This window comes from Schistocerca americana, chromosome 1 (assembly GCF_021461395.2).
Source record: "Schistocerca americana isolate TAMUIC-IGC-003095 chromosome 1, iqSchAmer2.1, whole genome shotgun sequence".
Classification (NCBI taxonomy): Eukaryota; Metazoa; Arthropoda; class Insecta; order Orthoptera; family Acrididae; genus Schistocerca; species Schistocerca americana.
The window spans coordinates 1,034,635,241-1,034,651,812 of record NC_060119.1 but is presented as its reverse complement, the minus strand read 5'-3'; the positions used below and the strand labels follow the sequence as shown (position 1 = coordinate 1,034,651,812).

General features: G+C 40.2%; 1 protein-coding gene across 1 annotated transcript; it reads left to right on the top strand.

Moving 5' to 3' along the window:
- Window positions 1-825: 825 nt before the first annotated feature.
- LOC124596126 lies at window positions 826-4,364 on the top strand. The gene is made up of 3 exons (XM_047135150.1): window positions 826-855; window positions 3,731-3,963; window positions 4,007-4,364. The coding sequence occupies exons 1-3, from the start codon at window positions 826-828 to the stop codon at window positions 4,362-4,364; spliced, it is 621 nt and encodes a 206-aa protein (XP_046991106.1).
- The last annotated feature ends 12,208 nt before the right edge of the window (window positions 4,365-16,572 follow it).

Below are 16,572 nucleotides of genomic sequence, written 5' to 3'. Positions count from 1 at the left end.
TCTTAACCAGCATTTTAAGAGCCACAGCCGCAGATATCTTCATGTTAAAACAGAAGATTAAAACTTCCCGCAAGTGGCAAGAAATGGGTACATCAGTTGATGTACTTAATCGAAATAACCTTACGATGCAATCACAAATTGACTAATATTTTTATGGCATTATGTTTACAGATGCCTAAGCTTATTGTATTACACCTTTAACCAACCACCTGAACCCCACTTGCCGCTACTGCCATCTATTGCAAAACGGCGGAAACAAAGTTGTAGACCTAATATCTTAATTTAATTAATAACTATTACACTGTAATTTAAGATAAACTAATTACTCTCTCTGAAACAGGAATAAAGGCCTATGAAACTGACTAGGCTGTTGCTTCTTAAGGTTTGACACATGTATTTTTGCATAGTAATTAATGTATGAAATCTTAAAATCATGATATCTTTTGAACTAATTAACTTTATGTGAAAACAATTGCCTCAGAATGTTCAGCATTGGAGAAATTATATTTTTAATAATAATAATAATAATAATAATAATATGAAATATTTTACCAAATAGAAAAGTTCATAAAAGCATGCACACTTATGGTGCAATTGCAGATATATGGTTAGGATAATGAGGTAATGAGGGGGCCATATTAAATGCTTGGATTAAAAATGCTTCTTTTCTGGCAGATCATTAATAATAATGTAAGAGACAGGTCATAAACTGAGTTGATAATGGAGTAGCTTGAATATTCTGTTACAGTTGAGCAAAATAACAGATATAGCATGTTACCTTTTGAAGTGAAGGAGACTCATTCAGCTGTAGGGCACAGCACGTAAATGGGAGAATATAAAAAGACAGGCCAAAAAGTGAATTGAATAAAAAAACTTGCTGCTAGGTACTGTAGCCAGTACTATGTAGGATGCTGCTTCCGTTCATAGAGTCTGAATGTGGAGGGGATGAGATCTGTGCATGTGTGGCAGTAAAGAGTGGGCAAGGTCCACATTGCCTGACTGTGTTGCTGCAGACAACAGTCAGGTTCATTTGCCTACGGTGTTATATGTTCAAATCTATGAGGAGAAAAATAAATTTTAAAACCGATTTTGATCAATTTTCATTAGAGAAATCTTACCTCATGTCTTGATGACATTGCATCCACTACTCCATGCTTTGGTCTGTGTAATGTCAGAAGGCCAGAACAGCTGTCAGAGCATTGTGAAGATGTCAAGTGCAATTTTTCTCAAAATGACAATTGTCTAATGACAAGGTCATTGAAACTAAATGCAGTAATTGACATTTATTGTGACTTGGACTCTATTATAAGTAAAAATATTTGCTTGACAACTGCTTCTACTCCATAGAATTTTTAAAAATGTGTAAGGCATGTATTTGGTGTCATTGACTGTAGTTAAGTGTAATCACTCTGCATAAAAAAGAATTGCTGGTAGAAAAGACTTCTGTAAAAGTCTATCATAAAAATGATCAGCCCGCATCTCGTGGTCGTGCGGTAGTGTTCTCGCATCCCACGCCCGGGTTCCCGGGTTCGATTCCCGGCGGGGTCAGGGATTTTCTCTGCCTCGTGATGGCTGGGTGTTGTGTGATGTCCTTAGGTTAGTTAGGTTTAAGTAGTTCTAAGTTCTAGGGGACTGATGACCATAGATGTTAAGTCCCATAGTGCTCAGAGCCATTTTTTGAACCAAAAATGATCAGTGTGGGGTAATACTTTTCACTGCCTTTGGGCATTATGAGTATAAACAAACTCATTCAATATTACAATGAGAGACCACATTTATAATCCATTGAAAAAGCAAACAATTAACAGTTTTCTGTGAATAAATGATGAATGGAAAAAAGAAATTATAATACCATTGTTCAAGAAAGGTGTTTTTGTTGTGGTCTTCAGTCCTGAGACTGGTTTGATGCAGCTCTCCATGCTACTCTATCCTGTGCAAGCTTCTTCATCTCCCAGCCAGTACCTACTGCAACCTACATCCTTCTGTATCTGTTCAGTGTATTCATCTCTTGGTCTCCCTCTACAATTTTTACCCTCCCCGCTGCCCTCCAATACTAAATTGGTGATCCCTTGATGCCTCAAAACATGTCCTACCAACTGATCCCTTCTAGTGAAGTTGTGCCACAAACTTCTCTTCTTCCCAATCCTATTCAATACCTCCTCATTACTTATATGATCTACCCATCTAATCTTCAGCAGTCTTCTGTAGCACCACATTTCGAAAGCTTCTATTCTCTTCTTGTCCAAACTAGTTATCGTCCATGTTTCACTTCCATACATGGCTACACTCCATACAAATACTTTCAGAAACGACTTCCTGACACTTAAATCTATACTCAATGTTAACAAATTTCTCTTCTTCAGAAACGCTTTCCTTGCCATTGCCAGTCTACATCTTATATCCTCTGTACTTCGACCATCATCAGTTATTTTGCTCCCCAAATAGCAAAACACCTTTACTACTTTAAGTGTCTCATTTCCTAATCTAATTCCCTCAGTATCACCTGACTTAATTCAACTACATTCCATTATCCTCGTTTTGCTTTTGTTGATGTTCATCTTATATCCTCCTTTCAAGACACTATCCATTCCGTTCAACTGCTCTTCTAAGTCCTTTGCTGTCCCTGACAGAATTACAATGTCACCAGTGAACCTCAAAGTTTTTATTTCTTCTCCTTGGATTTTAATGCCTACTCTGAATTTTTCTTTTGTTTCCTTCACTGCTTGCTCAATATACAGATTGAATAACATCAGCCGGCCGAAGTGGCCGTGCGGTTAAAGGCGCTGCAGTCTGGAACCGCAAGACCGCTACGGTCGCAGGTTCGAATCCTGCCTCGGGCATGGATGTTTGTGATGTCCTTAGGTTAGTTAGGTTTAACTAGTTCTAAGTTCTAGGGGACTAATGACCTCAGCAGTTGAGTCCCATAGTGCTCAGAGCCATTTGAACCATTTTTTGAATAACATCAGGGAGAGGCTACAACCCTGTCTCACTCCCTTCCCAACCACTGCTTCCCTTTCATGTCCCTGCTATCTGGTTTCTGTACAAATTGTAAATAATATTTCGCTCCCTGTATTTGACCCCTGCCACCTTCAGAATTTGAAAGAGAGTATTCCAGTCAACATTTCAAGAAAGGTAATAGAAAGAAATGTACCAACTACTGAGGAATCACACTGTTATCACACTGCCTTAAGATAATGGAAAAGGTCATAGAAAAAAGATTGCGGAAAATTCTAGAATACCAATTAGAGGAACAACAGCATGAGTTCAGAAGTAATAGGGGAACAGTAGATCTCATTTTCTCCCTCTGTCAGTTAATGGAGAAGTTTTGGGAAAAAGGAAAGGACTTGACAGCAGTATTCTTGGATTTGGAAAAAGCATATGACAGTGTACCAAGGGGTAAAATATGGGGATGCTTGAGAAAACATAATGTTCCTGATTCCTTAATTTAAAAAGTTCAGATGCGGTATGATGGTTGTGAGAGCAGTGTACAAGTAGGAGGTGGAAGATCAAAATGGTTTAAGACAAAGAGAGGCATTCAGCAAGGTAGTTCGCTCTCCCCTTTGCTCTTCGTTACACTTATGGACACAATCATGAAAGAAATCAAGGAAGAAGAAAATGAAGATCTCAGTGCTTTTGTTTTTGCCATTTGGGGAGAGATGGAAATGGAGTTTCAGAATAGACTAGATTACTGGAACACGAAATTTAAAATATAGAAGTTAATTGTGAGTAGGAACAAGACAGTGGCAATGAAGATGAGCAGGACACACACACCTTGTCACATCATACTGGAGGGGGTAAGGTTGAATGTGTGAAAAGCTTCAATTATCTGGGTAGCATCGTATCATGCGATGGAAGTTCCAAACTAGAAGTCTTAAACAGAATAAGAAAATGCGCTAGCTTCTTCCACCAAGTACAAAATCTAATCTGGGACAAGGAAGTCCCTCAAAGAACCAAACAGACCATGTATAAAACTTATCTGCTGCCAATGTGAAATGAAGTTCCTTAGGTCAGCTCTACAAAAAAAAACTAGGAGAAACAGAGTCAGGAATGATTGTGTAAGGAGAGACCTGCAGGTGACATTGACTACACAGGAGAGGATGAGTGCTTTGAGATTGAAGTGGTTCGGTCATATGAAGAGAATGCACCCGACTCGAACTCCATGCCAGTGTTTGGAGATGGAGGTACCAGAAAGAAGACCAATTGGGCAGCCTAGAAAGAGATGGACAGACCAGGCTAAGGAAGATTTCAAGAGGAGAGAAGTAACATGGGATGTAGTGGAGAGGGAAAAGCTATACCAGGACAGAAACCAATGGAGGCATATCATTCACCAAGTTCCTACTCGGCTTGCTGGAAGGAAATCCTGATGATGATGATGATGTGAATAACTTATGGAAATGCTGACCGATAACATTGAAAACCTCTGATATTTCAACAGGTAATTGTCCCCATCATTTTAAGGCATTTTTGAGTTCATGCATTGAAAATGACAGGAGTTTACCTGCAGAAATATTGGAGCTGTGTTCTTACGAGTTATCAGAGCATACAACATTTTGGAAAAAGCTTAACTACTGCTTGGGGAATATGTTTAATATTATAGTCTGCACTCTTCATAGGATACAGATTCCTAATCAGTAAAGGCCAGGAAGTTCTCATACACTATGTATGCAGTTGAAATGTTGACAAAGACATTTTTTAAAACATGAGTCTTTAAAACTAAGAACTATTATTACTTAACTTTGTTCCAAAGTCTAGATCATAATACCAACGTCACTGCTACATGAGTGCGTTTCTGAACCATCTGCTTGCAAATTTACGGTGATAGGGTCAAGGCTTATATCTGTGTTCACCTTCCTATCAAGGTCTTCTTCTTCCTTGAAGCTTTTCAGCATGCCATACAGACTGTTCTGCACTGAATGGGGATGAGGGGATGTTTTTTGTTGCTTCATGCACATACAATCCAGCTTCTGTTATGTTGAATGATTAGTTTTTTCCCCCTCCCACACAGCTTTTAACCTTTGCACAAATTAATTGAATGTGATTATACTGACAGTGATATGTGGGTACACATAAAACTGTGTGATCACATTCACGTGCAAGAAAGTCAAGTTTCGGTTGTCGCGAAGTACAGCACCAGTGCAGCATGCGTGTGAGAGAATCTCGTTGTCTAGTTGTAACTCGCAGCTAACCACTTGGAAATAGAATGCCAGCATTAATGGAGGGGGTTGCATAGAGCGACTGAAAATAGGGTGGCTTTCCTACATGACGTGGACTTTAGTCATTGAAAGGATATAGTGTGACAGCTGAAATTGACTTGCATTTGGAAGGATGATGGTTCAAGTCATCATCCGGACATCCTGATTCAGGTTTTCCATGATTTGCCCAAATCACTTAAGGCAAATTAAGAGATGGTTCCTTTAAAAGGGCATAGCTGATTTCCTTCTCCATCCTTCCTTAATCTGAGCTTGTGCTCAGTCATGAATGACTTATTTGTCGATCGGCCATTAAACACTAATCTTCCTTCCTTCCTTCCTTAACAGTTCCAATGCTGGAAAAATTAGGATGAGGGTAGCCATGGCCAGGTAATAGGAGGTACTTAGGCACTGACTAGGAATTAAGAGTCCAGGAGCCCAGGCAACAGCGTGGCCAGGTATAGAGAATAACAGTAATAGGAGTGACCTGGATAAGCTAGGTACAACAGCATCAGAGATAAGTGTTGGCTTTGTTGTGGGTTTGCAGTGGCATGGTCATCCCTCAGAAACAAAGCCCTCAGGTGAGTGAATCAGGAACTAACAAGATTGCTGCTGACTTTCAGTGAGGCTTATATTGGTGCATCGTTAACTGCTGCTTTTGAGAAATGAGAATACACCATCTATACCAGGACCGGCCAGAAATTCTGCACGCGTGCGGTGCTCCTGCACATGTGCAACTTCCAGATCACAGCGTGCACGCCGCAGCTGTCAGCGTTCATGTAGTGCATGTTTCTACGCACAGATGTCGCTTTATCCACTTGCTGAGATACTCTGTACCGGCGCATTCTAGTGCTCTTTCCACAGCTTGCAAGCCAACCATGGGAAGGTATTTCGCTTATTAAACATTTAAAATACTGTCACAGTCTACTCATTTAGACGTCTACATTTATGTTAACAGTTTAACCTAGTAAGACAAGTAATACAGTTATTGTTAACAATCGTGAGTTTTTATTAAGGCAGCTTGACTGACGGCACGTAAATACGCATAATGTTTTTGATGTAGTATTTAAGAAAGTGAGCACTTAGCGACTTCCAACGAACATTATACATGATTTCAAATAACATTAAACTAACGCAAGGTTTCCTCTAACTAATTCTCAGTGCCCTCAGCTACACCCACATAATTTCTGTCTCACTGACCTCTGAACAGAATGATAACTGCAGACCTCTCGATGATCACCTGTTATCTCAATACCATTATTGCTACATCTTTCATCAGTTCCGTCTGAAATCTGTATAATAACCGACTATTAGATGAATGTTATGTTTTATCGACTTCAGCTGAACGAGCTATTCACACATTAAAAAAATAACCCCTAAATGTAAGTATAAATTGGAACAATCGGTTTAATGACCAATTTTCCTGATAATAGTAACATGGAGGAGAATGAGGCAATAATGCACAGTTAGTAAACAATAAGAGACCGATGACCACGCTGTCTGGTCTCCTTCCCCAAAACCAACCAACCAGTAAACAATAATTTTTAATTATGAAAGGAATAAATCCAAACATGTTTATCACTGGTCATGAGGAATGATATAGTTAATATCGGGCACAAAAGCATGGCTCATTGACAAACACAAGCAGTTGCGAAGATTTTCATCACGTATGCTTGATCGAAACCTTGATTTATTCACTTCTACCACTGAGAAAAATCTTTCACAAACATATAAAAATCTTTCACAAACGTATGTTGACCCGAACATGGACATAACTCTAGCGGCTTCTCGTTGCAGGCGTAGAAATTCTTGTTGTGAAAAATTTTTGTAGAATTCTTTTATACTTCGCACTGCAAAGAACTTGTCCTTCAGTCTTGTATTGCACTGTAGGTTGATCAGTTCCATCTGTAGATCATTCGGAGCATCTTCAACTGTTGACGAGAATGGTCAAGCAAAGAGGCGAATGACAGTCGACAAACTCGTAACATCTGCAGATCATGCTTGAAATTGTTCCTTAATTTTTACAACTATTGACACATATTCTTGAAATCTAGCACTTTCATGGACCAGTCCAAGAGTTGGGAAATGTGCAGTGTTTTCTGTCAATAGCTGGCTCTCCCAAAGCGCAAGCTTCCTTTCCAAGCCATTTACTTTCTCCAACATGTCAGAAATTAAATTATTTTCACCTTGTAAACTGACGTTCAGGCTGTTCGTGTGAAATGTAATGTCCACGAGAAAAGGAAGGTCTGATATCAAACAAGGGTCTTCCAACATAGGTTCACTTTTTCCCTTCTCATGTAAGAATGTTACTATGACCAAATGTAAATAAAAAAAATATTTTCAGCATTTTTACCTCGACTGAGCCAGAATACTTCGGCATAGTAAGGTATGTTGCTGTACTGTGCTCCTAATTCCTCCAAGAGCCATCAAAACTGACGATGCGTAAGCCCATTTGTCTTCAGATAGTTCACAGTACGCACAACAATTTGCATGACGTTTGCTAATGTTACTGATTTTGCACAAAGCGCCTCTCGATGCAGAATGCAGTGAATTCCATACAATGTCTTGTATGTGCGCCCTAGCTTTTTGCGCATCCATGCTATGAGTCCTCTCTGATGGCCTTGCATTGATGGTGCTCCATCTGTGACAATTGAGACTAACCGATTCCAGTCCATACCGACACCATCAATCGCTTGCTCAACAGCTTGGAGTAAGTCCGCACCTGTAGTAGTCCCTTTCAAAGGTTCTAAGTCCAAAACATCCTCTGTTACACAAAGTGCGTTATCAACACCTCGTATGTATATCACAACCTGGGCTGTATCTGTAAGATCTGTTGCTCCATCGAGTGCAACAGAGAAAACAACCAAGTCTTTAGCCTTATTTATTAGCTGCCTGTGCACATCGCCAGCCATAGCACTGATACGTCTTCTCACTGTTTGTTTGGATAGACTGATTTCTTGAAACCTGCTAACGTTTGTAGGACACACAAGTTCTGCAGCATCAATCAGACACCCTTTCACAAACTCCCCTTCGGAAAAGGGTTTCCCAGATTGTGCAGTTCTTAATGCGATTTTAAAACTTGCTCGCAGTGAGGATTTAGTGTGGTTGTCATTCTGGAAAATTGAAAACAGTACAGTGTACAGTAAAACAGACCTAAATGTAACACAAGAAACTAAGAGTTCAAGAAGTATTAGTTTCTTTGACGTACAGTAAAAACTAGTTTATGTATCTCATCCATTTTCTTAAGGACATTTAATTCTGCTTGCTGTTCTGCACTGTTGAGTACACTACACTCGTCTTTGTGATATGTATTGTAGTGTCTTTCAATTGAAAACTCATGCTGGCCACCTATTATTTGGCGGCACAGCAAACACTGTGAGTTTTCACCAACGGCTACAAAAAAGAATTGCAGTTCCCAGTCGTTTTTAAACGACTGAGAACATAGATATCCCATCCTTTCCTTTTACACAGTACCTGCCATTTCTCAGTACTTCTCTGTTAAGGTTACGGTCACCAGGGGTAAACGAGACTGGGTATGTTGCACTCTTGCTTGTATCACATAAACAGGGAAGCGGAGCCACCGCCATTCATTTAGGACACATGTCTAATAACAGATGTCGCTGTTACTCGCTGTCGCACATGTGCAGCACTTCTGCACGTCTGCACACTTGCAGCGTTTGGCCGGCCATGATCTATACCTTAACAGGAAGGGGAAAGATAGAATAGTGGTATTGTCAGCTGAGAAATAGGTGAAGTGAGGGGTGGGGTGTATCTTCATCAGTAGTAGATATCCTATAATTATACATGTGAGCCTTTTTAAAGCTAAATACCTAATTCAGGTGGACTGCTTTGAAAGAGGTTCAGATAAATGAATCTCACGCACAAAAGAAACATTTAAATATTCTTTCAATGATGTATCAGAAACTTAGAGGACTAAAAAACAAAACTAAATGAACTTCTTATCTGTTTATGTCATCTAGAATACCAATAGGAAGTTGATGTATTGTGTCTGTCTGAGCATCATGTAAATGCTTTATTGGTTCGTGGGTATCTTGTTGGATAACATTGTGGAAGCTGCACAATATTTCAAATAGATAGCTGCTCATCACCTTCAGGTGCTTAGTGACATGTTGCTGCAGTGGCTTGCAAGTATATACGCTAACTTGGTAGAAAAGTGCAGGCGCCAAGATGTGAGGCTGTAACGTCATTATTGATGAATCATAGAGCATGGTGACATCCATAGACCCTGGCTGGAGAAACAGGCCACAGTCTTTGCATGTACAACACAAGAAAAGTGTGGACGCAAATCTTGCCCAACGTATGTGTGGGCAGTGTGTTGACAGCCAGTTTAAGTTTCGATTCTCTGTTCGTGTTGACTCGAATTCGCTCATCTGCAGCTGATGATGTCTTAGTACCACCAGTGCTGGTTCACATGTCTTGCTGAGTTGAAATCCCATGTGTCTATTAATCAGATCATTACTTATACATATTTTGACTGCTTCTTTATTGATGGAGCCCCAGTACGTTGAAGCGAATGGAAGGATCTTTGTCTCTTCATAATTCGTGCTGTGTCCCATGTCAAGACAGTGTTCAGCCACAGCAGACTTTTGTGGCTGACCCAATCTGGTGTGACGTCTTATGTTCAGCGCATCTATCTTTAACAGTGTGACACATTTGGCCAATGTATGATTACCCACATAGGTACGAGATTTTGTATATCCATGGCTTCCATTGACCCAGGTAGTTCGTAACGGAACCCAGCATACTTTGCAATCATGCTGGAGGATGGAGGACACATTTTATTTGATGTTTTTTGAACAGCCTGCCAATCTGAAAGGACATGCCACCAACATAGGGTAGAAAAACCATCCTCGTGGAGTTATCCATTTCTTTTGGCTGTTCTTGAGCCTTAGTGGATGCAGGTTGAAATACATGACAGATGTGTTTAACAGAGTACCTGTTTTGTACCAACACAGACCAAAAATGGCTAATCTCTTCTGATAAGCTCCCTGCATCTGAGGTAACTCTAGCCCTATGAACAAGAGTCTGTGAGTCTGTAATACACCACTGCATTGAGATGGGTGATGGCAGTTCATAGCTCGTAGATGAAGGTCAGTGTGAGTTGGCGTACAAAACGAATTATGAAGAGACAAAGATCCTTTCACTCACTTCAACATAATGGGGCTTCATCAATAAAAAAGCATTTTCTGTGGACCAAGACATCTAAGAACAGGTCTCCATTTTTCTCCACTTCCATTGTGAAGCAAATGCTCAGATGGAGGGAGTTGAGATGTTTCACGGATGGAGGGAATTAAGGTGTTCCACAATTCAGGAAGCGATGCTGCTCCATGTGGCCAAAGTACAAAGGTGTCATCCACATATCTCATTTAGGTTTCAGTCCCACTGACTGAAGTGGTTTTTCCTCGAAGTCTTCCATAAAAAGGTTTGCTACTATGGGAGACAGAGGCCTACCCATAGCAACACCATCAGTTTGCTCAAAATATTGCTCCTTAAATAAAAATTAAGTTGAGGTCAGCACATTTTTGAATAAATGTAAGATGTCCTCTTCCAACTTAGTTCCTATAAGTCATAATAAATCCACCAGAGGTACTAGTGTGAACAAAGAAACCACATCAAAACTCATTAATATGTATCATGGAAAACTGTTACAATTGTTGAGGAATATGTGGGTTCCATCAATGAAAAAAAAAGTGTGGCACTAATAAGACATTAAAAACGGCTTCAGTTACAAAAGAAATCAAAGTACTATGTGTTAGGGAATGGAAATTGTGTGAAGTAGTTAGGACAAATAGAGAAGTAGGACTGATTCATATCACAAGAAATAGTGTGCTGTCTTAAGAAAAGTGATTTAAAAGCATTTGCTTAATGCCTGAAATTGATAAATCAGATAGTAATATTAAATATACACTGCTGGGGAAAAAAAATTAGTACACCTTGAAGGATGGCAACAATTTTGATCCAGTGATGGCAATGCCACCTGGGGATAGTAGATGTAATGATAATAATTTCAATGTCGTCCGCCAGCAGACATCACAGTGACATAACTACCAGAGTGCCATCTGTGTCTACTCTTTAATAGGGAGTGCTCACAGCCAGAAGGCTCAGTGTGCTGCAGATGTGTGAAGCAAGCAAGCACCCATGCCATGGAGATGCATTCATTCTTCTGAAAGCCAACTGGCTGTGTTTGAAATGGGAAAAATTAAGGCCTTCCAAGTGGTGGGATGGTCCTTTCAGAGAATTGCCACACAACTTGGACATGCTGCATCAGTTGTACAATGGTGCTGGTATCTGGTCATGTTAACATTCTTACACCTGTCGACGAGGTTGTGGATGTTCACGCAACACTGATGCCTGCCAGGATCATCATATTCTGAGGGCTGCAGTGGCAGATCGTACAGCCACCACAGCACAGATAAGAAGGCTTGTGAGCTGAGAAGTGTCAACATGAACTGTTGTGAACCAGTTATTAGCAATGGAGCTACAGACACACACATTTCTAGCTCATATTCCACTCACACTCACCTCTAGCTGTCTTCCACTCATGACAGCTTGACAGATGCTGTCCGAGTATCACTTGAAGATGGCATAATACAGTGATTAAAAGGAGATTGTGCCTGCACGGAAGTGATGGTCGTTTGCACATACGATGTAGACCTGCTGACCACTGTCTCATAGAGTGCATTCATCCACGACACACTGACCCCACCCCATGCCTTATGGTCTGGTGTGCGATAAGCTACAACTCTCATTCATCTTTGATGTTTCTGGAGGGAATACTAACCAGAACTTGGAATGTGCAGAATGTTGTTAGATCCATTCCTTTGCTGTTCTTGCAACAACAATATAATGTGTTGTTCAAACAGGATGACACTTGCCCATACACTGCCTGTGAAACTCAGTGTGCTCTGCAAGACAAGCAGCCTGGCCAACACGATCTCTGGACTTGTCTCAAATCGAGCACACATGGGATGGTGGGATGAGAAGAGACTTATGCTACTCACCAACCAGCAACCCATACAGAACTACACAAACAGGTTGAACAAGTGTGGCATAATGTATCCCAGGACAGTATTTGCCATTTGTATGATTGACTGGATGTCAGAGTCAGTGCCTGCATTGTAAATGTAATCGCACTCCATGTACACTGTTGCAACTATAAATCTTGAGTGAACTGAAAACCTCTAAAAGGATGTGCTGATTTTTTTCCCCTGGCAGTGTCAGTATGGACAGTAGTTAAAAGAGAAGAGAAACTGTGAGATTAATTAAAGATTTTTAGGACTTAAATAATAAAGAAAACAGCAAGATAATAAATAATAGCAGTCAGATTGCCAATGTACTTTATAGTCACTGCCTTGAAGTAACTCAGAAGATTGGCATGGGCTGTTCAAAGGATAAAGCAGTAGAATACATGCAGAAACCAATTCCACATATATACAGCTTGCTCTATGCTCTGCCAAAAGAATTAAGACTATAATTAACTCCCTCAAAACTAAAAACTTCCACAATGTTGACAATAAATTGTGGGACAGACTTGATAGCCAGTACTTACTGTCAGGAGGCTAATATTTAGTACTGCTAATAGACAAATAAAATTAACATACCTAGCTTTCACAACTACTCGTTCCTTCTTCAGGGAGAAGTGGGGAGTAGTGTGGGCGTGGTTAAAAAGAAAGGGCACATCACTCTTGCTCAATAGTAAGAGGGGCTCACCTGAATGAGATTTTCACTCTGCAGTGGAGTGTGTGCTGATATGAAACTTCCTGGCAAATTAAAACTGTGTGCCGGACTGAGACTCGAACTCGGGGCCTTTGCCTTTCACAAGCAAGTGCTCTACCATGTGAGCTACCCAAGCACGACTCATGCCCCATCCTCGCAGCTTTACTTCTGCCAGTACCGCGTCTCCTACCTTCCCAACTTTACAGAAGCTCTCCTGCGAACCTTGCAGAACTAGCACTCCCGAAAGAAAGGATATTTTGGAGACATGGCTTAGCCACAGCCTGGGGGATGTTTCCAGAATGAGAATTTCACTCTGCAGCGGAGTGTGCGCTGATACAAAACTTACTGGCAAACTAAAAGCTCTCCTGCGAACCTGGCAGAATTAGCACTCCTGAAAGAAAGGATAAACTTTGGAAGGTAGGAGACGAGGTACTGACAGAAGTAAAGCTGCGAGGATGGGGTGTGAATTGTGCTTGGGTAGCTCAGATGGTACAGCACTTGCCCACAAAAGGAAAAGGTCCCGAGTTCGAGTCTCGGTCTGACACACACTTGTAATTTGCCAGGAAGTTTCATATCCGAGCACACTCCACTGCAGAGTGAAAATCTCATTCTGTAAACATCTCCCAGACTGTGGCTAAGCCATGTCTCCACAATATCCTTTCTTTCAGGAGTGCTAGTTCTGCAAGGTTCGCAGGAGAGCTTCTGTAAAGTTTGGAAGGTAGGAGACGAGGTACTGGCAGAAGTAAAGCTGTGAGGATGGGGCGTGAGTTGTGCTTGGATAGCTCAGGTGGTATAGAGCACTCACCCGTGAAAGGCAAAGGTCTCAAGTTCGAGTCTTGGTCCGGCACACAGTTTTAATTTGCCAGGAAGGTTAAGGAATGCACCTGTTCGTTTGCCCATGAGGGTAGAAAAATATGAAAGAAGGAGATGTCACAGAGTGTAGGAGGCACAAAATAAAATATAATGAAAAAGATTATGGTAGTGAAATAAGAGAGAGGGGTTATAAGTTAATGGAGATTTAGTCCAGGAGGGTGTCAGGATGGTAGGATATTATAATGTGCAATTTATTCAGCAACCAGAATAAATGGTAGTATATTTGCTTGATCTGTCTGTTGGTATGTGATATGAAATTTTGTTGCAAGCAAAACCTGAATTTAATCTCTGAAAATTATCACAAACTTCCAGGCTCAGTTTCGTTCCATAAAAAAAGTGAGCATATAACTTCTCAAAAAATAAACCTGTAAGACAGAAGCCCAAATACATTGCGGATGTAGCATTCTGGTCTTGCTAAAATTCTTTCTGAATAATGAGAATTATTACTTAAATATTTCAGATGAATAATAATTGCCATATGTTCAATTTGAGTTACAAACATATTCCAGTGTATTTCGACTAACAAGGTATTTCATATATTGCCTTAATCAGAATACAACAGCAGTATTTTCTCATAATTACCAGTCAAAATGAAGAATAGATACAAAATGTGGTTGTAAAATGCTCGTTTGCTTGGTTTTATTAATTCTTTCACCAACAAGTGGAACAGAATAGTGAGACAGAGTTTCAAAATTCCCATGCACATAGCTCCTCTGGATTCTTGCGTGAAATTGGCAGAAATAAGAACGTCACAAAATGTACAATCTCATTGTGATACATTACAAAGCCTTTGGGAACAAGTTCCCATCCCTGGAATCCAGGAATACTAATGTCCAGTGGAATGAACCAAATAGCCCCATGTAGGGTAGCAGACACTCGGATCCCTTGAGTCATGCAGTAGAGCACGTTCCGCAGATATTCTGTGTGTTCCCAAGACAAATAGTTCTATGCTCTTTCACATGCTCAGCCATGTTAGTGGTGATCATTCCCATATAAATCTCTGAGCAGTGGACACAAAACAGACAAGAAACAACATGTGTTGTTTTGCAATTTGCTCTACCTTTGATATTGTATATTTCATCAGTGGTAGGGCTGGAATAGGTAGAACTGGTAGGATGCATGTGACAGGTTTTAAAGAGGAGACAAGTACTGGAGTAGGGATAATGGTTTGGGAAAGTAATTTGGTTTGACTATGATGTTGCTGAGGTTAGGAGGGTGATGGAGGGCAAGGTGAATGATATGGGTAAGATTTCAGTGAATGAGGCTCTAACTTCTAGGCATGACTTTCTTGTCTTGGCAGAGTAATTGAGACAGTCTAGGCCTTGGTGGTTCTGGGAGACAAGGTATGGGTTGCTTCTGAGTTTCTTGGAAGTGGGAGGTGTAGTCACCAGGTGGATAGAGTGTAATACTGCCCAGGATATTTGTTTGTGCAAAAGATCTCTGTTGTAGTTGCATAATAAGATACATGGGGAGAAGTTGTTGGTTTGTTCATTGAGGAGATTTGATAATATTATTGATAATGTCTCAAGTAAAGTATTAACATCTTCTGCTTGCAGAACCTCTTTTAAAAGTTCAGGTGGGCATTACATACAGAAAGCAGCTACTATGATAGCGGAGTACATGTAGCATGTACATAAGACTTTTTTAGTGTACAGGCCTGATAAGACACATTCTGGTTTCAGATATAGAAGAATATTATTTTCATTACTCAAAGAGAGTAGCATTCATCATGGCAGATTAGAGAAAGAAAATCTCACTTTTAGATAAATGCAGGAGTGTCTACAGAAAATTCCAGAAATAGACTCAGTTGTATATGGCAAGTTTACTCATGTAGTACTAGAGACAGAAAGCTGCCTGAAACCAAGTGTTAATAGCACTGCAATTCTAAATTATGAATGGAATGGCTGTCAGTGCTGGAGATGAAATTTTCATATTGACTGCTCATGTAACTTGAAATCTGTTTCTTGTTGCTCTTGCTAAACAGAAATAACCTCATATCTTTAATTATATTCCTATTTACAAACATATTCCATGATGCTGTAATGACCTTACGATCACTGAAACCCTGTTCTATGCTGAGTCGAAAAGTTTGAGCCTGTTGGTAGCCAGAAGATCTAATATATTATTTTCACAAGTTGATTTTCTTGATTAACTGCTCAAGGTAATTTCCTGGCCCCAGCAGTCAGAGACAGAGGTTGTCTGTGTGAGCTGCGTTTGCGTGAATGTGTGTGTGTGCATTTTGTCTATTTCAGAAAGCCTTCTAGCCGAAAGCTTGTATGTTCAGTAGTCTTTTTGTTGTGCCTGTCTGCAACTCAATTTCTCTGCTGTATGGGGAGTAGCAATCTACCCTTTCCATAATACTGTCATTATTCCATCCTGGATTTTCTACTGTCATATTAGATACTTTCATAAGTACTGAAATATGCTAATTTCAGTCACTTTACAAGGAAGCTACAAGAAAAGTAATAAGACATATATTAACAACTAGCTTTTAGTCTGCAGCATTGTCCTTGTATACATATGTAGCACCCATGCGCGCGCACACACACACACACACACACACACATTCTCTCTCTCTCTCTCTCTCTCTCTCTCTCTCTCTCTCTCTCTCTGTTTTTCACCATGTGACTTCAGAGAGGATATAAAATGTCTGTGGTATTCAGTCGTTTAGCATGATCTTTGGTCTTGAAACACACTGATAAAATAATTGTCTCACTGCAGTGCACATTCTTACAACTTGGCTGATGCACTGAGCAATGCAAATAAGAGTCAG